General features: G+C 41.4%; 1 protein-coding gene across 8 annotated transcripts in view; it reads left to right on the top strand.

Annotated features, from left to right (window-relative positions):
* The window catches only part of ptprub (protein tyrosine phosphatase receptor type Ub), a 516837-nt gene that overhangs the window by 448932 nt on the left and 40886 nt on the right, over nt 1-27019 (top strand). For 6 of the 8 annotated variants that reach the window (XM_062991362.1, XM_062991365.1, XM_062991363.1 and 3 more), the window contains 2 exons: nt 8163-8260; nt 18709-18825. In XM_062991362.1, coding sequence (XP_062847432.1) covers nt 8163-8260; nt 18709-18825 — 215 coding nt within the window. The remainder of the gene's footprint in view (nt 1-8162; nt 8261-18708; nt 18826-27019) is intronic. The other 2 variants (XM_062991366.1, XM_062991364.1) reach the window with 1 other exon arrangement.

The following is a 27019-nucleotide window of genomic DNA, read 5'->3' as shown; positions in this document are numbered from 1 at the left end:
CTCTGGATGGGGCGCCAGTCCATTGCATGGCAGACACACATACACACACATCCATTCCCCTATAGGGCAATTCAGTGTCTCCAATTAACCTAACGGTGGCTCGGTGGGTAGCACTGTCGCCTCACAACAAGAAGGTCCTGGGTTCAATCCCCAGGCGGGGCGGTCTGGGTCCTTTGTGTGTGGAGTTTGCATGTTCTCCTCGTGTCTGCGTGGGTTTTCTCCGGGAGCTCCGGTTTCCTCCCACAGTCCAAAATAAAAAAAACATGCAGTCAGGTTAATTGGAGACACTGAATTGCCCTATAGGTGAATTGGTGTGTGTGTGTGTGTGTGTATGTGTGTCTGCCCTGCGATGGACTGGCGCCCTGTCCAGGGTGTTACTGTGTGCCTTGCACCCATTGAAAAGCTGGGATAGGCTCCAGCACTAGAAGAATTTTTCTTGTGTGAAAGCTTTCAGCTCATTAGGGTTTGATGGCTTTTGTCCTGCAACTTCTTTCTTTAAAACCCAACAGAGATTTTCTATAGAATTTAAACCTGGAGACTAAAAAGACCACTACAGGATATTCCAGGACTGATTCTTTAACCAAGTGCTTAGAATCATTGTCTTGCTGGGAAGTTCAATTATCCTTGAGGTTCAATTTCATTACAGAAGGCAGAACATTCCTCCTTAAAACGCCTTTGTATTTTGGTAGTTCCATGATGCCAGTCATACAGTCAGTATTGCCAGCAGGGGCATAGCACCAAATTCTGGGCCCTATGCACAAGCAGTGCCCATGGCCCCCCCCCCCTCACCACAGTCTCTCAGCTATTTCAGACTTCCACATAAAAAAAAAAAAAAGTCTTTATTTATAAAAAAAGATAAACAAAACTTGACTCACTAGTCATTTTTCATTAAAAAAGGGCAAAAAGAAAACAGACTTCAACAAAGTGCTAAACACTGAAATTTATCAGAGGATGAGGGGTCTGTTGCTGCATCACCCTCTGTAACAGTTTCTGAAACTGTGCCATGTGTTTCACAAGTTAGCTTTGCTACTAATTTGTCAGTCTATCCTTATGAACCTATGACACTGAGCCTTAGGCTATTAGACTAATTATGTTATGGCCCAATAATAAATATTAAATTAATTTTCGAATTAGTATACTATTGCAATGGTGTGGTAGGCTATGCAAACAAAAATGTATTTAGAGTTTACCTCAGATTACAGATGAGGCATCATGTTATTCCTAACTTTGTGTTATGCAGTTTTTAGCACTGACAATCGCAGTGGTATTGAAGCGTTTTATAACCACAGGAGTTCATTTAATGTAGGCTATTTGCTTTCACATTTGGGCTCACCTTTCTTGGGAAAGAAGTTGGTTAGCAGTTGCTTTTCCACATTTCTTTTTTTTTCTCTTTCCTGCCTCTCTTTTCTTTTCTGAAAACCGGATTTAGATTTATTGGGCACCATCTTCCATAGCACGGATACCACGCACACTGCCGCTTCAGCAGAATGAACGCTAGGTTAAATGCGCCTAGCCCGGTGAAGGCGAACTAAACCATTTCGTACAAGGGGTGAGGGGCCTGTCCTCAGACACTATGGGTGTGTTCGAAAACCTAGGGAGCTGCCTTGCTGTCTTACTGTCTACATAGGCAGCTGACTTAGTAGAGAGGATTCTAATAAGTTAGTGACTTATAAGGCAGGTTATTCAAACGCACTACTTAGATAGCGATAACATCGGGTTTAGCATTTCGCGTTTAGCATTTAGCATCTCTCCATTAAAACCAATAAACAGCACGCTAACGTCAATAACATCTCCCTTCATGTACCGATAACGGTTAAATTTCCTGACAAGCCCGAACTTGCAAATAAAAACACTCGGTACAAGTTAAAAATCAGTAATATTTTATTTACGTTTGAAAATAACTCCATTCGTTTCTCCGCCCCGTCAGCCATGAATGCTGGGATTGTCTTGATCACTAAGGCAGCGTTCGATGCTCACTCGTTCTTGAGCCAAAATAACATTGAAATATTAAGATGCCTCAGTAGTGAGGATTTTAAGGCATCTAGGATTTCGAACAGCCTCCTTCTCGGGAGCGCGCACAGGATGACGTAAAATGCTGCCTATGTAGAGAGCTCACTAGCTTTTCGAACACACCCTATATGTAGGCTAGGACACACAATTCAATCCATCAATCAACCGATTTATTAACCCAAAACATTAAATTTACATTAGTTAGCAACATTTATCGTGATCTTTAAATGATATTAATATTTAGAGGAAAATAAAATTCCAGACTCCTCAAGGGCCCTCCCCCGACTTGGGGCCCTGGTAACTCAGTCCCACTTTTCACCCCACTACGACGCCCCTGATTGCCAGCTCCTGTAGCAGAGAAATGCCCCTCCATGCTTGACAGTGGGAATGGTATTTTACATTTACATTTTCAGCATTTAGCAAACACCTTTATCCAAAGCGACTTACTATTACAGTATACAGTCTGAACAATTGATGGTTAAAGGCCTTGCTCAAGGGCCCAACAGCAGCAACCTGGCAGTGGTGGGGCTTGAGCTAACAACCTTCTGATTACTAGTCCAGTACCCTAACCACTAGGCTACAGTTTGGTATTCTTCTGCTGATGTTCATCGCTCTATCCCTAAACTCTGCAGACCTATCAAAACTCTCCCTGACTTATTCCAGTCGACTCTTCTTGTGCTTTTTGGTCAAGTGTGCTGTGAATTGTGAAATCCAGCTATGAAGTCTTTGGTGGTTAAGTGATCTTATGGTTGCCACTGACACATTGTTTCAGCCTGTATTGGCTCATCCTGTAAGTCTTTTTCAGTAACAACAAAGGTTATACTGGGATTGCTAAGGCCTCTGGACAACATGTTAGACTTTCTGTCATGGCTAGGCAGGTTTGCTGCTGCAGAGAAAGCAGGTTCCTTTATCTACACATTCGAGCAGCTTCTGGGGCCATGTAAATCACCACAGTGCTTGAGAAAATTTTGAATTCTCTAAGAATTACATAAACTGTACACCGATCAGCCATACCATTAAAACCACCTCCTTGTTTCTACACACACTGTCCATTAAAGCACTTTGTAGTTCTACATTACTGACTAGTCCATCTGTTTCTCTGCATGCTTTGTTAGCCCCCTTTCATGCTGTTCATCAATGGTCAGGACTCTCCCAGGACCACTACAGAGCAGGTATTATTTGGGTGGTGGATCATTCTCAGCACTGCAGTGACACTGACATGGTGGTGGTGTGTTAGTGTGTGTTGTGCTGGTATGAGTGGATCAGACACAGCAGCACTGCTGGAGTTTTTAAACACCTCACTGTCACTGCTGGACTGAGAATAGTCCACCAACCAAAAATATCCAGCCAACAGCGTCCTGTGACCACTGATGAAGGTCTAAAAGATGACCAACTCAAACAGCAGCAATAGATGAGCGATTGTCTCTGACTTTACATCTACAAGGTGGACCAACTAGGTAGGAGTGTCTAATAAAGTGGACAGTGGGTGGACACGGTATTTAAAAATTCCAGCAGCGCTGCTGTGTCTGATCCACTCATACCAGCACAACACACACTAACACACAACCACCATGTCATTGACACTGCAGTGCTGAGAATGATCCACCACCTAAATAATACCTGCTCTGTAGTGGTCCTGTGGGGGTCCTGACCATTGAAGAACAGAGTAAAAGCAGGTTAAAAAAGTATGTAGAGAAACAGATGGACTACAGTCAGTAATTGTGGCACTCACTTTACACTACATAAAGGTCCAAGATTCCCAGCAGCAGGTAGGCCTGGGCAATGCTGTAATCCGTTTACTGCACAAGATGCATTCCTGTTTAGACCATAACAACACCACACTGAGAATTCCATCATTTGATTTCTCAAGTGGATTCAATACCATTTATACCCTCACGCTGGGGAAGGAAATTGATAGAATGCTGGCGGAAAAAGTCTATGGTTAACTGGGTGACCATATAAAACTGTCCCCATTTCCTTCCTTTTCTCCCTATACACCTCTGACTTTCAGTACAGGTCAGATTTTCTGCTAGATCTGCAGTGGTTGGGTGTGTCAGGGCTGGGCAGGAAGGAGAATACAGAGATATTGTGAACAGCCTTGTTAACTGGTGCAAGAGGAACCATCTGCTCCTCAGTGTGGCCAAGATCAAGCAGATGGTTGTGGATTTCAGAAGGAAAAGGACCAAACCGGTATTTTACCATCATGAGTCAGGATGCTTCACTGATACCTGGGTGTCCTCCACAACAAACTGGACTGGAAGGTCAACACAGAAGGTTGAGCTTGTTGGCGATGTTCTACCTCTTGTCTAGTCTCGTTTGGAATGCCGGCTTCATTTCTACAGTCTGTTAGAGAGGTCTTTTTTATACCCCCAAAAGCACGCTTCCTCATAAAATGCATGTAGTTCGAGGGGTACATGAACTGTCCCATGGTGTAATCTCATTGGCGTTGACCGTGCAGTGTTCATATTATTCACGAGACTTCTAGGGTGAACCAAATGTGGGACCCCTAAAGTGAGCCCAGTTGTAAATTCCAATCATTTGTGCATTCTAGTATCTGTATGCCCCCACCATGCACATCACAAAATATTTGTGAATAAGTTCAATAACATGAGTAAACATGAGAAAAATAAACTTCAACATAAAATGATTGAGTGAGTTTGACGAGGGCCAAATTGTGATGGCTAGACGACTCGGTCAGAGCATCTCCAAAACTGCAGCTCTTGTGGGGTGTTCCCGGTCTGCAGTGGTCAGTATCTATCACAAGTAGTCCAAGGAAGGAACAGTGGTAAACCGGCGACAGGGTCATGCATGTGAGGAGCGAAGGCTGGCCTGTGTGGTCCAATCCAACAGACGAGCTACTATAGCCCAAATTGCTGATGAAGTTAATGCTGGTTCCGATAGATGGGTCCTGCCATCCATGTGGATGTTACTTTGACACGTACCACCTACCTAAGCATTGTTGCAGACCATGTACACCCATTCATGGAAACGGTATTTCCTGATGGCTGTGGCCTCTTTCAGCAGGATAATGCACCCTGCCACAAAGCAAAAATGTTTCAGGAATGGTTTGAGGAGCACAACAACGAGTTTGAGGTGTTGACTTGGCCTCCAAATTCCCCAGATCTCAATCCAGTCGAGTATCTGTGGGATGTGCTGGACAAACAAGTCTAATCCATGGGGGCCCCACCCCTTAACCTACATGAGTTAAAGGATCTGCTGGTAACATTTTGGTGCCAGATACCACAGCACACCTTCAGGGGTCTAGTGGAGTCCATGCCTCGACGGGTCAGGTCTGTTTTGACAGCAAACGGGGGACCAACACAATATTAAGAAGGTGGTCATAATGCCCGATCGGTGTATATATCAGGGACACTCCCTAAGCATTGTAAAATAAAAAACCTCACTGTCCTCCTTCTAAGTCAAACCTGTCCGGTATCAGAAACCCAGCCTTGAAGCTTTTACAACCAATACTGAAACTCTCCATTCCAGGCCTCTCCGGGTCCACTTCCCTCTCCGGGTGTAAACGATCCTGATACATATTTCACACCAAGTTTAGCTTTGATAAAAGTTATTAAATAAAGAGATTTTTTCAAATTACCACATCAAAAAAAGTCAAGTTCTACTTTGTCAATTTCTTTCTGTCTTTCTTTCAGTCTTTCTTTCATTCCTTCTTATTTTCCCTTCCTTCTTTCCTTCCTACCCCCTGTGTGCTGCATGGTCTACCTGAAGTTAATGGTTTCTGATGTGCAGTAATTATAGCTGTAAATGGTAACTAGGACAGTGTGAGAAGTGGCAGTCCTGCAGAGAGTAGGATTACTGCCTGCTGTCTTATACCAAAGTCCCACCAACTCACGCTGCACAACACCTGCAAGTCCTGTGGACAGGAACCTACATTCTGAGCTAGACGTAATGCGCTGTGTGTGTGTTCATGTTCTTTCTGCATGAAAGGAATTGTATGATAGTGTAGCACGAGCAGAAACATCATACTGTACCTCTCAAGCTCATGCATATGCAAAGGATAGATGATCACATGAAAAGTGGGACGTCTGCACAAAAAGGGTGTAGATATATACGTCTGATTTCTGTTTACTTACGATTATTTCAATTATTTATTTTAGTAAGCAATTGGCAGATACCTGTTTGTTCTACATTATTGAAATAATTTGTAGTTAAATTGAAGTTCATATTTTCATTTTAATTTTTATTATTGTATTTATAGATTTGATATTTTTTTTATTATTATTATTTGCACTCGGGTCATGGTTTATGTGATTTACATACATTGGATTATTTCTTTTTTAATTCTATTCTATTTTGTTCTTTTGATCATATTTTAACATTAGCTTGTATATTTCTGAATACGTTTTGCAGATTTTTTTAACTTATTCCATTACTTATTTCAAAAGCAAGGTTCTATTGCATCTATCTATATCACTTTTCTATATCACTGAGCTTATGTAACTTATATCTGGCAGGCGTATGTATGACATCATAGCACAGTATAGCACACCTAATGCCCATCGGCCAACACAACAAATATCTGGGGAAACTGGACCTAGCCGGTTTGTCTGATCTATCAGTCTGAATTATTCATCAGGATCAGGCGCTGCAACAGTAAAAGAACTTTGAAAATTTGCCCAAGTTAAATCATGGTACACACATGCTAGTTTAGTCCAGATTTAGTACACCAATATTATGATGTGTGTATAAGCTATTTTACAGTCCAGTATTTACATGTAATTATATTAACATTATAAAATACAGGTTTCTACACTCACTGTCCATTTTATCAACTCCACTCTCCCAGGACCACTACAGAGTAAGTATTATTTGGGTGGTGGATCATTCTCAGCACTGCAGTGACACTTACAAGGGCCCCGTGGGCAGCGTCCTGTGACCACTGATGAACAACTCAAACATCTCAACTCAACTCGATCGTCTCTGACTTTACATCTACAAGGTGGACCAACTAGGTAGGAGTGTGTAATAGAGTGGACAGTGAGTGCACAGAGGATTTAAAAACTCCAGCAGTGCTTCTGTGTCTAATTCACTCATACCAGCACAACACACACTAACACACCACCACCATGTCAGTGTCACTGCAGTGCTGAGAATGATCCACCACCAAAATAATACCTGCTCTGTAGTGGTCCTGTTGGGGTCCTGACCATTGAAGAACAGGGTGAAAGCAGGCTAAAAAAGCATTGAGAGAAATAGATGAACTACAGTCAGTAATTGTAGAACTACAAAGTGCTTCTATATGGTAAGTGGAGCTGATAAAATGGACAGTGAGTGTAGAAACAAGGAGGTGGTTTTAATGTTATGGCTAATTGGTGTATGGTTGCATGGTTTAAATGTGATTATGTCATATGTGAAACAATCATTTTTATTGTTGTGTAACTACTGTAAATGTTTTAAAAGCTCTAAATATTCTGCTACTTCTCTAAAATCTAAAATCCAGTGAATATAAGCCTAATGTTGTGAACAGGATTAAAATGTAAATGCTTAAGATTATGATATTTTGCAATAATGCCAGTTTTAATATAACATCAATATACTGTATATTATATTTTAAATACACAATTAGTAATGTTGGAGGGAAAATGCAGACCTAACTTAGCACAATCTCTCAACAACAGAGCTGGTTTACACCTAACTTACCACAATCCAGCTGCCGCTCACTGCTCGTACTTATTCATTTAACAGAGAATTTGATGAGTCCACTGTTTCCACTAGAAGAGGACTAAATTGTGTTGAATTGCATTAAACTGTGTGTGTGTGTGTGTGTGTGTGCTTGTTGGGTCTCCCAGGATTTTTTTTATCAAAGTCACTCAAGGTTTCCCTTCTACTCCAGAACTGCACTAAATAAATCATTGTCTGATTGTATGGCATAAGTGTATCTTTCCCTATTGAATTTTCAACCACAGTCACTTGGTAAGGAAAATTTGCTTTCTTGTCTAGGCAGTCGCATCCTTCACTGATGTTTTCAACTGTTCCTCTGTCAGCAGAATGGGTCGCTATTGAATTACCCCCTCTAAAGCTCTGAATTACAGAATTGCCTCATAACCCACAGTGACACTTTAGAAATGAAGCCTGCTGTCTGGCCACTGATTGCCACTGAATCAAGTGTGTGTATGTGTTTGTGTATACAGGACCCAAGCAGGAAATGGTTTATGATTTCTGGAGAATGGTGTGGCAGGAGAACTGTTACAGCATCGTTATGATCACCAAGCTTGTGGAGGTGGGCAGGGTATGTTCTACCAGCTTTCTCATCTTCAGTAACCTTTTCATATCCCACACAGGTACAGCAGGGAACTCAGGCTTTGTTCACACCGTGGGTAAAAGTGGACAAACATCGGATATTTTTTTTCATATGTGACCTAAACTATATTGCCAAAAGTATTCGGTCGTCTCCCTTACACGCATATGAACTTGAGTGACATCCCATTCTTAATCCATAGAGTTTAATATGATGTAGGCCCACCCTTTGCAGCTATAACAGCTTCAACTCTTTTGGAAAGGCTTTCCACAAGGTTTAGGAGTGTGTTTATAGGAATTTTTGACCATTCTTCCAGAAGCGCATGTGCATTGTGCCTGGCACAGGACTCTGTGCAGGCCAGTCAAGGTCTTCCACACCACACTCGCTCATCCATGTCTTTATGGACCTTGCTTTGTGCACTGGTGCGCAATCATGTTGAAACAGGAAGGGGCCATCCCCAAACTGTTTCCACAAAGTTGGGAGCATGAAATTGTCCGAAATCTCTTGGTATGCTGAAACATTAAGAGTTCCTTTCACTGGAACTAAGGGGCCGAGCCCAACTACTGAAAAACAACCCCACACCATAATCCCCCCTCCACCAAACTTTACACTTGGCACAATGCAGTCAGACAAGTACCGTTCTCCTGGCAACCACCAAACCCAGACTCGTCCATCGGATTGCCAGACAGAGAAGCGTGATTCGTCACTCCAGAGAACACGTCTCCACTGCTCCAGAGTCCAGTGGCAGCGTGCTTTACACCACTGCATCCGACGCTTTGCATTGCGCTTGGTGATGTAAGGCTTGGATGCAGCTGCTCGGCCATGGAAACCCATTCCATGAAGCTCTCTACACACTGTTCTTGAGCTAATCTGAAGGCCACATGAAGTTTGGAGGTCTGTAGCGATTGACTCTGCAGAAAGTTGACGACCTCTGCGCACTATGTGCCTCAGCATCCGCTGACCCCACTCTGTCATTTTACGTGGCTACCACTTCGTGGCTGAGTTCCTGTCATTCCCAATCGCTTCGACTTTGTTATAAAACCACTGACAGTCGACTGTGGAATATTTAGTAGTGAGGAAATTTCATGACTGGACTTGTTGCACAGGTGGCATCCTATCACTGTACCACGCTGGAATTCACTGAGCTCCTGAGAGCGACCCATTCTTTCACTATTGTTTGTAGAAGCAGTCTGCATGCCTAGGTGCTTGGTTTTATACACCTGTGGCCATGGAAGTGATTGGAACACCAGATATCCATGATTTGGATGGGTGAGTGAATACTTTTGGCAATATAGTGTAGATTTGCTTTTTTAACAGTGTGAATAATATTATTGAATGAAAACTTGGATCATTTATGTGCCGTCATTTGGAATTCATTCCACGTTTACATAATCATATCTTGTGGTTTGTCATAATAAAATACATATGTAGTCAAAGAGTGGTAGGACTGTAATTACTGAAATATTTAGTATTTAAATTTGTTATAATCTTAAAATAGCCTATAATTGAGCTGCTCAGGTGGCGCAGCAGTAAAACACACACTGAACACCAGAGCTGGGATCTCGAATACATTGTATCGAGTCTCAGCTCTGCCTTCTGGCTGGGCTGAGCGGCCACATGAACAACAATTGGCCTGTTGTTCAAATAGGAGTGGGATATTAAGCCAGATAGGGGGACTCTCTCATAACTAATGCAATTACGACCTCTGCTGGCTGATTGATGGTGCCTGCACAGAGACGAGGAAAGTCTGCGCTGATCAGGGTGTGTCTCTCCGTACACAGTGCTGATCCGCATTGCACTCGTCAAAGTGTAGGTGACAAAATGCATACGGCTGCTGCCCACGTGTTGGAGGGGGCGTGGGTTAGCTTTGTTCTCCTCAATCAGAGCCTGGGTTGGCATTAGTGGAGAGGAAGCATGTCGCAATCGGGCAATTGGACGCGCTAAAAGTCGGGAGAAAAAGGGAGAAAATGCAAAAACAAAATATATTTAAAAAGCCTATAATTATACAATAATACAAATGAAACAAACACCAGTATCACTATAACAAGTTACACGATTGGTTGCAGTGTTCCTTACATTTACTTTGACTTTTATTTGATTGCAGACAGTTTGAACTCAAAATATTTCATGTTTTGTCTAGTCAACTTCATTTAATTTGCTAATATACCTTCATTCCTGCATTTCAGGCCTAAAACACATTCCAAAACAAGTTCGGATGGGGGCAATTTAGGGTTAGTAATGAGGTGAAAAAACTAAATAATGATGCGATTTTAAACAGCTGATGTCAACAGGTGATTGTAATCATGGTTTGGTACAAAAGCAGCATCCAGGAAAGGCTGAGTCTTTGATGACCAGAGAATCTCCAGTTTGCATGAGAAAATGATTGAAATGTTTAAAAACAATGTACCTTAAAGAACGATTGGAAGGGATTTGCATATTTCTCCCTCTACAGTACATAATATCATTAAATGATTCAAGGAATCGGGAGGAATTTCAGTGCGTAAAGGCCAAGGGCACAAGCTTAAGCTGAACGTCCACATGCTGCACACATTACAAAGGCATGGCTGCGGAAGAAGAGGGTACGGGTACTGGACTGGCCTGCATGCAGTCCTGACCTGTCCCCAATAGAGAATGTGTGAAGACTTTTGAAACGAAAAATGCGTCAACAACGACCCCGTACTGTTGCACATCTTAAGACGTGTTTGCAGGAAGAATGAGACAAAATAAAAGCTGAAACACTAAATCACTTGGTCTCCTCAGTGCCAAAAAGTGTGGTGAAAGGGAATGGCAACATTACAAAGTGGTAAATGCTTTACTGTCCCAACTTTTTTTGGAATGTGTTGCAGGCCTGAAATGCAGGAATGGAGGTTTATTAATAAATGAAATAAAGTTGAGCAGATAAAACATGAAATAAAGTGTTGTTGTTTTTTTTATTATTTGCATTTTCCATACTGTCCAAACTTTTTCTGATTTGGGGTTGTATAAACCTGTTACTGTATGTTAATTACAAAACGCTACAAAAAGATTTTGGAACATTTCATTTCTCAGGAAACACTGTCATGAACGTTTTGAAGCATTTATAGTGCAATGTTGGCCCATTGATCAAGAAGATAAAATCCAGTTTTTTAACAGATACCAGATTCACCATCTGTGGTTCTAATCTTCTAACAAACTTTCAGCTCTAGAAATAGAAATTCATAAAAGATGCTCAACTTCATCCACTTGTTTATCAATCCACCTTTGAATCATTATCCATGAGGGCATTATCATCCTGGAATATGGGAGCTTCACTCTTTCAAAATCAAGAAAGAGTATTGCTACCTCAGGCTGCACCTGATCCTAATGTCTAATGTACTCTAAAGTAACATGATATAACCCACATGTGCAGCTGTGCTTGCAATTCTAATTATGTTACTTCTGTAACATCAAGCTTTTCCTCTTATTTTTCCATCCTATATAAATAGTTGTGTCGTACCATGTCCACTGATTGGCATTTTCAACTGAAATGATCACAGTTGCAGCATTATAAGAGAGAAATCTTCAATTTGATTATGTGATGTGTTACTAATAAGAAACAGTCATGTTAACCCTACCACCAATTCTCATTAAGTACTATTTAATGTGGGTTCATACTAAAGGAATGTACATGTATGTATGTGCAGTATTAAAAGCCCTAACACTGACCAAATTATGCAAGGTGGCGTAAATTTGGCGGTAAATTACGCTAGCACACCAGAGCTGGGATTTCGAATACATCGTATCGAATCTCAGCTCTGCCTTCCGGCTGGGCTGTGCGGCTACATGAACAACGATTGGCTGTTGTTCACAGGGTGGGATTAGCCTGACCAGGATTCATTATAACTGGTGCAATTACGACCTCTGCTGGCTGATTGATGGCGCCTGCCATTTGGGGAATAATGCTGATCAGGGTGTGGCTCTCCATGCACAAGTCTGATCCGCATATGAATCGTGCAGATGAAAAAATGCAGTCGGTACTGCACACGTGTCGGAGGAGGCGTGTGTCAGTTGCAAAGCTCCTCAGTCAGCAGTGGAGGGTTGTATCGGTAGAGGCAAAGCGTAACGCAATCAGGGAAATTGGATACGACTTGGTTAGGGAAGAAAATTGTCGGAAAAAATGGAGAATTTTTTTTTTTAAATATGCAAGTTGATTGATTGTTTGATTTATTGATTCATTACTTTATTGATTCCCAAAGGAAATTACAGTAATACAGCAGCAATTCACAAACATCAAAAGCATCACACAAACATGTCTATGTAGTGCAGAAGGAAATAAATAAAATTAACATTTATGTTTTTGGCATTTAGCAGACGCACTTATACAGAGAGATTTACAGAAGTGCTTCCACAGTAAACATTTCCCTACTCTAGTTTACACCGATGAGGCATAACATTATGACCTTCCTAATATTGTGTTGGTTCCCCTTTTGCTGCCCCATACGCAACAAACTGTGATGCACTGTGTATTCTGACACCTTTCTATCAGAACCAGCAATTTGAGCTACAATAGCTCGTCTGTGCGATTGGACCACATGGGCCAACCTTCCATCCCCACGTGCATCAATGAGCCTTGGCCGCCTTCCTTGGACCACTTGTGATAGATACTGACCACTGCAGTAACACCCCACAGGAACACCCCACAAGAGCTGCAGTTTTGGAGATGCTCTGACCCAGTCGTCTAGCCATCACAATTTGGCCCTTGTCAAACTCACTGAAATCCTTACGCTTGCCCATTTTTCCTGCTTCTAACACATTAACTTTGAGGATAAAATGTTCACTTGCTGCTGCCTAATATATCCCACCCACTAACAGGTGTCGTGATGAGGAGATAATCAGTGTTATTCACTTTATGTCAGTGGTCATAATGTTATGCCTGGTCAGATACTAAGGAAAATATATATTAAAAAAATAAAACAAGAATAATGAAGCAAAAATATATTTAAAAATAAGAATGTAAAGAACATAAAACTAAACACGGTCTCTGTTTTAATCTTTGCTTCCATGTGCAGAAAACATTGTCTGTTATATAAGGAAAAGCCAATTTCTCTGTGTACAGTTGGTGTGTTTGTGTGTTTGTGTGTTTGTGTGTGTGTGTGTGTGTGTGTGTGTGTGTATGATTGTTTAGAAGTGATGGCATTGTTTGGTATCATAATGATGTTTTGCTTGATTACCATAGTTATGCAGATGACACCCAGATATATCTGGCTGTCTCGCCAGATGATTACAGCCCAATAGACTCACTGTTTCACTGTCTGGAGCACATAAATAATTTGAGGAGCCAACATTTCCTAGCGTTAAATAAGAACTAAACAAAGATTGATGTATCTGGCAACAACAAGAAAAGAATTTGTATTAGTGAAGGCCTTAGTTCTTAGATTACAATATCTTGACATTCTAATAGACTCAGATCTTACCTTACCTTATAGCCATACACCTATCAGCCATAACATTAAAACCACCTCCTTCTTTTTTACACTCACTGTCCATTTTATCAGCTCCACTTACCATATAGAAGCACTTTGTAGTTCTACAATTACTGACTGTAGTCCATCTGTTTCTCTGCATGCTTTGTTAGCCCCCTTTCACCCTGTTCTTCAATAGTCAGGACTCTCCCAGGACCACTAGAGAGCAGGTATTATTTAGGTGGTTGGTCATTCTCAGCACTGCAGTGACACTGACATGGTGGTGGTGTGTTAGTGTGTGTTGTGCTGGTATGAGTGGATAAGACAGCAGCGCTGCTGGAGTTTTTAAACTGCTGGACTGAGAATAGTCCACCAACCAAAAATACCCAGCCCACAGTGCCCTGTGGGCAGCGTCCTGTGACCACTGATAAAGGTCCAGAAGATGACCAACTCAAACAGCAGCAATAGATGAGCGATCGTCTCTGACTTTACATCTACAAGGTGGATCAACTAGGTAGGAGTGTCTAATAGAGTGGACAGTGAGTGGACACAGTATTTAAAAACTCCACTCATACCAGCACAACACACACTAACACACCACCACCATGTCAGTGTCACTGCAGTGCTGAGAATGACCATTGAAGAACAGGGTGAAAGCAGGTTAAAAATGTATGTAGAGAAACAGATGGACTACAGTCAGTAACTGTAGAACTACAAAGTGCTTCTATATGGTAAGTGGAGCTGATAAAATGGACAGTGAGTGTAGAAACAAGGAGGTGGTTTTAATGTTATGCCTGATCAGTGTAAAAGCCATCACCAAAACAGCCTTTTGCATCCTAAATATCTAATATAGCCAGAATCAAGGGATTGGTGTCTCAGCAAGATCTAGAGCAGCTTATTCATGCTTTAATCTCCAGTAGAGTGGACTGTTGTAATGGTCTTTTAACTTGACTTTCCAAAAAGACCATTAAACAGCTATCGCTCATTCAGAACACTGCTGTTTAAACCAGAACTAAAAGAACAAAGCACTTTACCCCTGTTCTAAAATCTTTTCACTTAGAGTTACAGAATATAGTTTAAAATGCTGTTACTGGTCCATAAATCACTGAATGGTTCCAGTCCAAAAACATCTCTGATATTTAGAATATAGACAGAGTGAATCTCAGGTCAGCTAGTCAAGCCCAGAGTTCAAACTGAAGCAGCATTTAGCTGTTATACTGCATACAGCTACATCAAACTGCCAGAATATTGTGGCATCAGTGAGATGTAAGGAAACATAATGCTTTTTACTGTAGGAGGATAGTCCTTATATTTAGAAATTGCTCTTGTGTGAAGTCCAAGGGCGTGGAAAAAGAGGCCAGATCTGACAAATGGCAGATCCCTCCCACTTGCTGAACGAGTGGACCGAACAGACAGGTCATCAAACACAACACACTTCACTATGTGCTGCATCATTTAAACACAACTATAAACACAAATACTTTTAACACAATCTTAACCATTAAACCTGTTTTAACCCTTATTAATGTTTCCGCCACGGGCACACTGCAATGTGCGGCCGGACTCTCGCCACAATAATTTAGATGTGCTATAAATTTAGTACTGTTTAAGTTGTGGCATGGTGGCTTGGTGGATAGCACTTTTGCCTTACAGCAAGAAGGTCCTGGGATTGATTTCCAGGTGGAGCAGACCGGATCCTTTCTGTGTGGAGGTTGCATGTTCTCCTCATGTTTGTGTATGTTTCCTCTGAGAGCTCCGGTTTCCTCCCATAGTCCAAAGACATGCAAGTGAGGTGAATTGGAGATACTAAATTGTCCAAGACTGTTTTTGATTTAACCCTGTGATCTGATGAATCTTGTGTAATGAGTAACTACCGTTCCTGTCATGAATGTAACCAAAGAGTGCAAAACATGATGTTAAAATCCTAAACATAAACATAAAAAATGTAAATAAACAAACAAACCCACTTTGGTTACATTCATGACAGGACAGGTAATTACTCGTTAGACAAAATTCATCAGGTCACAAGTTTGATGTCAAACACAGTTATGGACAATTTTGTATCTCCAATTAACCCCACTTGAATGTCTTTGGGCTGTGGCAGGAAACCAGAGCTACCGGAGGAAACCCAAGCAGACACGAGAGGAACATGCAAACCCCACACAGAAAGGACCTGTACCGCCCCACCTAACGGACGGAACCCAGGACTGCCTTGCTGTGAGGCGACAGTGCTACCCATCGAGCCACCCCTAATTAAAGCTACTACAAATTGTCCTAGGTATAAGTATGTTTGCCTTGTGATGGACTGTTTCCTGCCTTTCGGCCAGTGAATTGTACCCACTGTGATCCTGAATAGGATTAAAGTGGTGGTAAAACAATGAGTGAATGAATAAATCCAGGTTAAAAATGTTTGAGGTCTAACACTTGTGCTATATTCTTACTGCATTTTATCTTAAACTTAATTGCTATGCCCTTTTATGTAATTACCTTTATTTTAATATCCTTTATGTTTGATCATATACTTACAGCACTTTACCATTTATAAGCTAGTTTTATAACTTGAGTGTGTTTTTGCCTTAATTCCCTGTTGTATACTTTATTTTAATTAGGCTTTTGTCCAATTTTCCAACTCTTATGTCCTTTCATTTCTTGTATTTTTATATTTCTTTATATAAAGCACTTTATATTGCTAATATACATATATGAAAGGTGCTTTACAAATAAACCAGCCTTGTCTTGTTTTGCCTTAAAAGTAGCTATAATTTCCAGCTATAATGCCAACCATATCGGCTCTGTTCTCACGCCTGCCCTCATTCAATATGTTGCCGTTATTGTTTTGTTCCCCTCGTTTCGGATTATGTTTAGACTGTCTGGATGTGTCCTACTCATAATGCTTTTCTATTTTCTGTAGCACACACAGATCAGACTGTGTTATGATACAATGCTTTTCTTTTGAATGTGACACTTATAACTGTTGTAGGAGAAAACAACAGTTTCTATTAAAAGCATCACTTTAATTAAGAGTATTAATCAAGGTTAATAATTATTATTATATAACAAAACAGTGGCATGTTCTAGAGTGTAAGCAATTTAATTATAAACGAAGACACATTAGAGATTTTCAGCTTGTTAGACATTTAATTCCAAAACCTTGATTATTAATACACATCAAGCTATAACAGGCTTCACACTCTGGGAATACTTTTAACAAAAAACAAGCTGGCATATACGGAAAATAAATTCATTGCACAGTACACGTACAGTATGTATGTGTATGTGTATATACGTATATACAGTGTATCACAAAAGTGAGTACACCCCTTACATTTCTGCAAATATTTCATTATATCTTTTCATGGGACAACACTATAGAAATAAAACTTGGATATAACTTAGAGTAGTCAGTGTACAACTTGTATAGCAGTGTAGATTTACTGTCTTCTGAAAATAACTCAACACACAGCCATTAATGTCTAAATAGCTGGCAACATAAGTGAGTACACCCCACAGTGAACATGTCCAAATTGTGCCCAAAGTGTCAATATTTTGTGTGACCACCATTATTATCCAGCACTGCCTTAACCCTCCTGGGCATGGAATTCACCAGAGCTGCACAGGTTGCTACTGGAATCCTCTTCCACTCCTCCATGATGACATCACAGAGCTGGTGGATGTTCGACACCTTGAACTCCTCCACCTTCCACTTGAGGATGCGCCACAGGTGCTCAATTGGGTTTAGTCCATCACCTTTACCTTCAGCTTCCTCAGCAAGGCAGTTGTCATCTTGGAGGTTGTGTTTGGGGTCGTTATCCTGTTGGAAAACTGCCATGAGGCCCAGTTTTCGAAGGGAGGGGATCATGCTCTGTTTCAGAATGTCACAGTACATGTTGGAATTCATGTTTCCCTCAATGAACTGCAGCTCCGCAGTGCCAGCAACACTCATGCAGCCCAAGACCATGATGCTACCACCACCATGCTTGACTGTAGGCAAGATACAGTTGTCTTGGTACTTCTCACCAGGGTGCCGCCACACATGCTGGACACCATCTGAGCCAAACAAGTTTATCTTGGTCTCGTCAGACCACAGGGCATTCCAGTAATCCATGTTCTTGGGCTGCTTGTCTTCAGCAAACTGTTTGCGGGCTTTCTTGTGCGTCAGCTTCCTTCTGGGATGACGACCATGCAGACCGAGTTGATGCAGTGTGCGGCGTATGGTCTGAGCACTGACAGGCTGACCTCCCACGTCTTCAACCTCTGCAGCAATGCTGGCAGCACTCATGTGTCTATTTTTTAAAGCCAACCTCTGGATATGATGCCGAACACGTGGACTCAACTTCTTTGGTCGACCCTGGCGAAGCCTGTTCCGAGTGGAACCTGTCCTGGAAAACCGCTGTATGACCTTGGCCACCATGCTGTAGCTCAGTTTCAGGGTGTTAGCAATCTTCTTATAGCCCAGGCCATCTTTGTGGAGAGCAACAATTCTATTTCTCACATCCTCAGAGAGTTCTTTGCCATGAGGTGCCATGTTGAATATCCAGTGGCCAGTATGAGAGAATTGTACCCAAAACACCAAATTTAACAGCCCTGCTCCCCATTTACACCTGGGACCTTGACACATGACACCAGGGAGGGACAACGACACATTTGGGCACAATTTGGACATGTTCACTGTGGGGTGTACTCACTTATGTTGCCAGCCATTTAGACATTAATGGCTGTGTGTTGAGTTATTTTCAGAAGACAGTAAATCTACACTGCTATACAAGCTGTACACTGACTACTCTAAGTTATATCCAAGTTTCATGTCTATAGTGTTGTCCCATGAAAAGATATAATGAAATATTTGCAGAAATGTGAGGGGTGTACTCACTTTTGTGATACACTGTATATATATATATATATATATATATATATATATATATATTATACCAGTGCACACTTACTTGATCTATTTAAGTAGTTAGAAGTGTTAGACAAACATTAGACATCAATAATCTATTGTGTTGTGTGCCTGAGCAGGTGAAGTGCTACAAGTACTGGCCGGATGAGACCGAGATGTATGGAGACATCAAGATCAGCCTGCTGAAGACAGAAACCCTGGCCGAGTATACAGTACGCACCTTCTCCTTAGAGAGGGTAAGAAACTACACCACTGTTCTGGTCACTTTTAGACATCACAGCTCATAATTGTTGCTTAGGACTAACTAATGGTTCTGTTAAAGTCATCTGAAGTATTTGTATGAAATTATGCAGCTAACCTTACTTCTGTTTCTAGCTAAATCTATTTTTTAATATTCTTAACATTTTTAAATACAGTTTTCAAAGGTAAGACATAATTTCTGACCAACCTGAATAACATTCAAAAAATTGATTGAAATTTTATTATTAATTACACAAAAAAGCTATTTTTGTTACAATAGAGACATTAGTAGAATCAAGAAAGGTTCATTTCCATTTAAGTGCTAAGTAAAAAGCTGACTTTTAATTACTTGTCTTTTAAAGATGGCACAAGACTCATTTGTTTGAACAGACAGAGGGAATTCCTTCCACCACCTTGTTGCTAGTACAGACAAGAGCCTTGTTGTATGTCTTTCTTGAGTTCTGATTGGTGTTTTAAGACCAGCCAGACTTGTGGCTCAAGAGGTGTGTGGTACAGAACAAGGTTTAATAATTTCTCTCAGGTAGGACAGGACTGACCAAAGCCTTGCCTTGAGATAAAATAACGGTTAGAAGTCATGTGAGGATTGAATTTTATCAAATGAGCAGATGTATACGGAAAAAAAAAAATAGAGGACCAAGTACAGAACCTTTGGAACCCCAGTTGAAATATTGCATGGAGGGGATGTTGATCCCCTCCAGGATACCTGGTACGAACATCCTTCCCAGTAGGAAGTCATCCACAGCCATGCTGAACCAGTTATTCCAAGAATACAGTACGCACCTTTTCTTTGTTTAAACAGACTGAGGAAGTTTCCTCCACCACCTTGTTGCTAGTACAGACAAGAGCTTTGTGGTCTGTCTTCCTTGAATTCTGATTGGCGTACCAAGACCAGCCAGACTTGTGGATCAAATGGTGTGTGGTACAGAACAAGGTTTAATAATTTACCTTAGGTAGGTCGGGACTGGCCGAAGCCTTGCAATGAATTGGTGCCCAAAAAAACTGGGCCCACTGCAACCCTGAACAGGACAAAGTGGTAGTATAAAGGGACCTGAAATAAAATAATATACATTAAGGTTAGAAGTCATGTGAGGATTTGATTTTACCAAATAAACAGATGTATATGGAAAGAAATAGAAGACCAAGTACAAAACCCTGTGAGAATTTGAAAGATTGCATGGAGGGGATGTAGAACCCCTCCAGGATACCTGGTAAAAACATCCTTCCATTTAGGAAGCCATCCACAGCCATGCTGAACCAGTTATTCCGAGTTTGGAGAGGATGGACAGGACATGAAAATGCTGTGATGTTCTGTGTTGAAGGCTGCAAAGAGGTCGAGGAGGGTCAGAACTGATGGCTGGGTTTTCAGCGACAGTCACAAGTGCTGTTGCTGTGGAGTGTGCTGCCTTTAAGCCAGAATGATACTAATCTTGGAGGCCATTCTGGATAAGAACACTGATAACTAGTTGGGGGAGAGGAGTGTCATGGATCTGTTGTTGATGTCTGTGGTGTTAAGTGTGGGTTTTTAAGAGGCTAAGTGCAGATTTTGGTGAGTAGGAGAAGAACATGTAGGGTTGAAAACGGGAAGGGCTTAAAGATAAAAACAATGAAGGGAAGAAGATAGCAAGTGATGGTCACAGAGATGAATGGGGTAACACCGAGGACATGAGCTGAGGATGGTCACCTGAGGATTAGCTCAAGAAGATTGTCTCTTTTGTGTGTTGGAGAATGAGTCGAACTAACTACAGTGGTACCTTGTAACTCAACATCCCCTAAACTCAAAATCTTTAAAACTCAAAGCCCTTTGTCAAGAAATTTGTAGCCTTAAACTCAGCGTTTTCCTTAAACTCAACGTGCTACTTTGCTCAGTGCTCAGCTTGAACGGTGCGGTAAAACATCATCAAAGTGTGATTATGAGACGAATCTGCATTTGTGTGGAATAACTTGTCAAATTTACTCTGAAAGCTTCACATGTATCTGTGTTTAGCTGGATTTTCATCCTGTTTCGCTTTTAAACTTGTTTTACAGTAGAGTTGCTGAGAAATTGTAAGAATCATATTTTCCGAGAGTCTAAAATGCTGATTGTAAAAAAAAACAGAATAATGTAATTAAATGTATTCAAAGAATGACATAGAAACACTAAACCTCTCTTAATTATTACTGCTTATAAGTTCTCTCCACTAATTAAGAAGCATAAGGAAACAATGAAGAAGTAAAGATGAAGTGCAGGTTTTATTGTATTTTTATAGATTTTTTTTTGTATTTCATGTGTTTTTATATTATATTTGTGTTATTTTCAGTGTATAAGTGTCAAAAACAACCCCATTATTTTACATGTCTAAAATATATGCAGTTACATGAGACCATGGAACGCATTAACTGGCTTCCCATACATCCCTATGGGAAAAAAAATACCTTAAAACTCAACCCCACTCCCAGAATCAATTGACGTTGAGTTTCAAGGTACCACTGTACTAAAACCATTTTAAAGGAATTTATAAAAGGTTGAAGCTTAGTAAAATTCAATGAAATAGATACTTACATTTACATTTATATATGATTGTTTAATAAATATTATGCTATCTTTGTGTTAAATCAATTTAATTGAAAATGTAACAACAGGTGGCACAGCGGTAAAAACACATGCTGGAACGAGAGCTGGGATCTCGAATACATCGTATTAAATCTCAGCTCTGCCTACCGGCTAGGCTGAGCAGCCACATGAACAACGATCGCCTTCACAGAAATGAAAAAAGAGTGCTGTCAGGGTGTGTCTCTCCTTACACAGTGCTGATCTGCACTACACTTGTCAAAGTGTATGTGATAAGATGTATACAGCATGCTGCCCACGTGTCGGAGGGGGCATGGGTTAGCTTCGTTCTCCTCAAACAGAGCAGGGATCGGCATTGGTGGAGAGGAAACATGACGCAATCGGGCAATTGGACATGCTAAAAGGGAGAAAAAAGGGGAGAAAATGCATATATATATATATATATATATATATATATATACAGTATATATACATATAAATGTAAAAACAGTGTTTCAGCTATTGATGACAATTCCCATCTAAAGTAAAATATTGTGCTGTACACAAAGCTTAAAGGCTGATTAAAAATCCACAATTTAGACCTTGGCGTCCCCTGTGATATGTGATTGGTGATATATCTATGTGATATACTGTATGTACTGGTGAGGGTATAAAAGACGACATGTCCTTGCTTTGATGTGGTTTAATAAACCATTTTGACTTATGCAATATTTAGTCAGTCAGATTGATGTACGTAGAATAAAATTGTTTGTTAGCTGCTTCACTTTTTTGATGGCGGACTGGAATGATGATGAAGAATTTTATGTTCCATGGGGTATTCCACTCTGGTCCAGTAATTTTTTTAACAGCTGTTCCAGCAAACCACTAGGGTTGTGCCAGCCAGTACATCAGAGATATTGATTGGTGGAGATTTGAGGCACTGAGGAACATGCTGGTCTTGTAAAGTTAAAGTGGTGCTTGGGGCAGAGCCGTAATCACAATATACACGATCAGCCATAACATTAAAACCACCTCCTTGTTTCTACTCACTGTTTATTTTATCAGCTCCACCATATAGGAGCACTTTGTGGTTCTACAATTACTGACTGTAGTCCATCTGTTTCTCTATATACTTTTTTAATCTGCTTTCACCCTGTTCTTTAATGGTCAGGACCCCCACACGACCACCACAGAGCAGGTATTATTTAGGTGGTGAATCATTCTCAGCACTGCAGTGACAGTGACATGGTGGTGGTGTGTTAGTGTGTGTGTAGTGTGGAGTTTTTAAATACCATGTCCACTCACTGTCCACTCTATTAGACACTCCTGCCTAGTTGGTCCACCTTGTAGACGTAAAGTCAGAGACGATCGCTCATCTATTGCTGCTGTTTGAGTTGGTCATCTTCTAGACCCTCATCAGTGGTCACAGGACGCTGCCCACAGGGTGTTGTTGGCTGGATATTTTTGGTTGGTGGACTATTCTCAGTCCAACAGGGTCAGTGAGGTGTTTAAAAACTTTATCAGCTTTGCTGTGTCTTATCTACTCATACCAGCACAACACACACTAACACAACACCACCATGTCAGTGTCACTGCAGTGCTGAGTATGATCCACCACCCAAATAATACATACTCTGTAGTGGTCCTGGGAGAGTCCTGACCATTGAAGAACAGCATGAAAGGGGGCTAACAAAGCATGCAAAGAAACAAATGGACTACAGTCAGTAATTGTAGAACTACAAAGTGCTTCTATATGGTAAGTGGAGCTGATAACATGGACAGTGAGTGTAGAAACAAGGTGGTGGTTTTAATGTTATGGCTGATCAGTGTATAGTGCCCCCCTCCCCCAACGCTTTCCAAATATTCCACTCACTAGCTTTGCTGAATGTTAGGATCCATCAGTAATTATAGAATGTCGAAACACCCCCACCCCCCCTCCGATTAACTTTTTGTTGACTATCCATGTACTTGTGAGTAAACTTCTACTTATTGGTCACAGCAGCATTTTTCCAGCGTCGTACCAACTTTTTAATGCCATCAGCAAAAAATGTTTTGGGTTGAGTGTGTAGCCACTGATGCACCGCTGCTTTCACATCATCACCACATAAAAATCTTCTTACGCTTAAAGCTTCGAGCGTCCAAAAAGGTGAAAATCAAATTGCGCTAAATCCGGACTATAAGCTCTCTCTCAGTCTCTCAGACACGACCAATTACTACTCCTCCCACCCTCACCGTTTCCAACGGTAATATAAAAGTGCGGAAACTTTTTGAAGATCCCTCGTACTAACACTGGGTGCATTGCAGAACCACACACTGAACACTAAACAGGCCCCCAATCTATTACAAATGGACCTCACCTCCTGTTACTGGCCCACCCGTCATATAGGCCAGCAGGGACGGTGTGTCAGTGTCCTTATTCATCAGTCCCTGCACCTTGTTAACATTAATTCGCTTCAGCCATGGAGGCACTTTAAATTCTGGCTGTTTAATTTTTTTTTTCCTTAGTATTTTGTGGGACTTTTTTGTACAACCCCAAATCAGAAAATGTTGGAACAGCATGGGAAAAAAATTTTTTTTCATTTAATTTATTATTAAACAGCCATTTCTGCAATGTCTGGCCTGCAACACATTCCAAAAAAGTTGGCACAGTAAAGCATTTACCACTTTGTAATGTTGGCATTCCTTCTCACCACACTTAAAAGACATTTTGGCACCGAGGAGACCAAGTGATTTAGTGTTTCAGGCTTTATTTTGTCCCATTCTTCCTGCAAGCACGTCTTAAGATGTGCAACAGTACGGGGTCGTCGTTGTCGCATTTTTAGTTTCAAAATTCTCCACACATTTTCTATTGGGGACAGATCAGCACTGCAGGCAGGCCAGTCCAGTATCTTGTTAACACTAGAGCGAATTACGGTGACTGTCAGATCAGTCATCTGCACCTTCATACCACCTCTGCCGGCCTTAAATGTTATGGCAGAAGGGCATGATTCTGTAACCGTGCCTCCCCTGCCAATCTCAAAATCTCCAAATCCCAAGTGGGCACATTATAATTATTACTTGAATAAAATGATAATCCTGGGGGCACTCAGGTGGCGCAGTGGTAAAACACGCTAGCACACCAGAGCTGACATTTCAAGCCATCCAGCTGTACTCGACGCCTACATGAAGAACGATTGGCTGTTGTTCATACAGGGTGAGAGCCGTATAGGGACTCCTCATAACTGAGGCAATCACGGCACCTGCACAGAGACAGGGGACAATGTGATGATCAGGGTGAGGCTCTCCATACACAAAGCTCGTGCTCGTGCAGGTGAAAAGATGCAGTCGGCTTCTGCAAGCGTGTCTGAGGGGGCGTGTGTCAGTCTCGCTCTCCTCAATCAGGGCGGGGATCAGCATTAGTAGAGAGGAAACATAATGCAATCGGGTAATTGGATGCATTTATTGGATACATTTATTTACCAATGTGTCTGTAAATTGACATAACAGACACATTTATTCATTAAACTGGTCAGTGGGTCTAATTCTGGAATGCTGGAAACACCCTGGATAGGCATAAACCTCTGCAAAACCTTAGAACCTGATGCACTCATGTTTAGCACCAGAGCCTTTACTGTGCTCAGTGAAGGTTCAATCTAGTCACTTGAATTTGAGAACACATCCCCACATGGCTCTCCGAAACCCCCGATAAGGCAGGAATCCAGGCTTAATAAGGAACATGAAGGAATGATTTTTTTTTTCTTCTCTCTCTACCTTTGTCCCTCTCTTTTCTCCGTCGCCGGGCTGCGTGGAGGTACGGAGCTTACCACCGACTTTGATGTGAGCTTTAGCAGCACAGCAGGCCTGTCCGTCAATCAGAGTGACAGAGGCGTGTGCGGGTGTGACAGCAGCACAAAGAAGGCATTAGTACATCACTGTCACCGAGCACTCCTGTGCTTATTGTAATAAGCGGCTATTGGGGAGCGCTGCTGAGAGGACCGACGCTGTAGTTACACCCCAAAACACACAAGCAGGTTCCCTCAGGGCTGAGCCGCCAAGTAATTATTTGAAATGTGTTTTACATCGCTGCTTGTGGTGATGGATTAAGTTTACAGCTGTGGTAGAAAAAATTGGTACATGTGCATGTTACATCTTGTTTACACAGTTTTGACAGCATAAATATAGCAAAGGAACAATAATACTGGGTTTGATCCCCAGGTGGGGCGGTCCGGGTCCTTTCTGTGTGGATTTTGCATGTTCTCCATGTCTGCGTGGGTTTCCTCCGGGAGCTCTGATTTCCTCCCACAGTCCAAAAACATGCAAGTGAGGTGAACTGGAGATACAAAATTGTCCATGACTGTGTTCAATATAAACTTGTGAACTGAGAAATCTTGTGTAATGAACTACCGTTTCTGTCATGAATGTAACCAAATTGTGTAAAACATGACATTAAATCCTAATAAGCAAACGTTTAAAAATTACCCATGCTCCTCTGCTCATGTCGAGGGCTGTTGGTGTAAAATTAGGTTGAAGTTGGATAGGAAGACTTAGCCTTAAACTCACACAACGATACACACTCGGAACACAAGGGGGAGCTACACTATCAACATGGAAGACTAGGCTAAAGGCTAATGCTAAGCTAACAGCTAGGCTAACGTTAAATGCTTGCACTAAACAAGGAATGCTTAATCCTAAGTTAACGCTAAGTGAACTTCTAATTAGAATATTAGGGGAGGGGCAAGACATCATGCTTTTTCACCAAAAGAACCCTGGTTCTTGAACCGGTTCTGTTCAGGTTTCTTCAAACCTTGGTGTTTTGTAGAGAACCGACCCGCGTTTCCACCAGTTTTTGGGAACCAAGCCTGTCATCAACGGTGGGCGTTACACAACGAAAGTAAAGAGTAGTAACATAATGGTGGAGTGTGTAGATTACCTGCGAGCATTTGTGCTGTTGGTACAGATGTATGTTTTATGCTGATAAGAAGACGTAGACGTGTTTGTCGCAGTTGTTGTTTTCTTTAGTTCATTGACGTGAGAAGCGTTTTGTGCTTCGCTCTCACGGCGACCCTCGGCGCAAATAGCCGCTTTGCTCAGCGCTCGGCTTGAACGATAAAACATCAGTAAGTTCCACACGAACATCCATCTGTGTGAAATAACCAGCAAATCCACTCTAAAAGCTCCACATGTATCTGTGTTTAGCTGGATTTACTTCACGTGTGGTGTTTATGCAGCTCGGGGTTTTGAGTCCGCTTCTCGGAAAGTCAAAAAAGCTTCACCTAAAAAAAGCGTAACGTGTCTTAATGCACTAAAAGTACCACATAGTAACACTGAATTTCTCTCAGTTATTACTGGTTATAAGTGCTCTGTACTGCTAAAATTAATTGTTCATTGTTTTAGTACAACAAGCCACGTTACGCTTTATTTTTCACATTAAGCATTTTTCCTACTGTCCGGGTCACGTTTACCATGTCATATCACACAGTTTGTCTCTTTGAAACTATCAGTAAATATCAGCGTCAAACTGGCTCAAAATTCAATCAGGTGAAGTTTAATAGATGAAAGTGCAGGGCAAACGTGGTTTAGCAGCTTCTCATGTGAAAGCACCCAAACCTCTACACTGTGACGCCTACAGATGACGTCTCGGTTCGCGCTGAAAAACCAAGTAT

Source organism: Trichomycterus rosablanca, chromosome 3 (assembly GCF_030014385.1).
Source record: "Trichomycterus rosablanca isolate fTriRos1 chromosome 3, fTriRos1.hap1, whole genome shotgun sequence".
NCBI lineage: Eukaryota > Metazoa > Chordata > Actinopteri > Siluriformes > Trichomycteridae > Trichomycterus > Trichomycterus rosablanca.
Note: the sequence above shows the minus strand (reverse complement) of the source record. Positions and strands in the feature narration are given on the sequence as shown.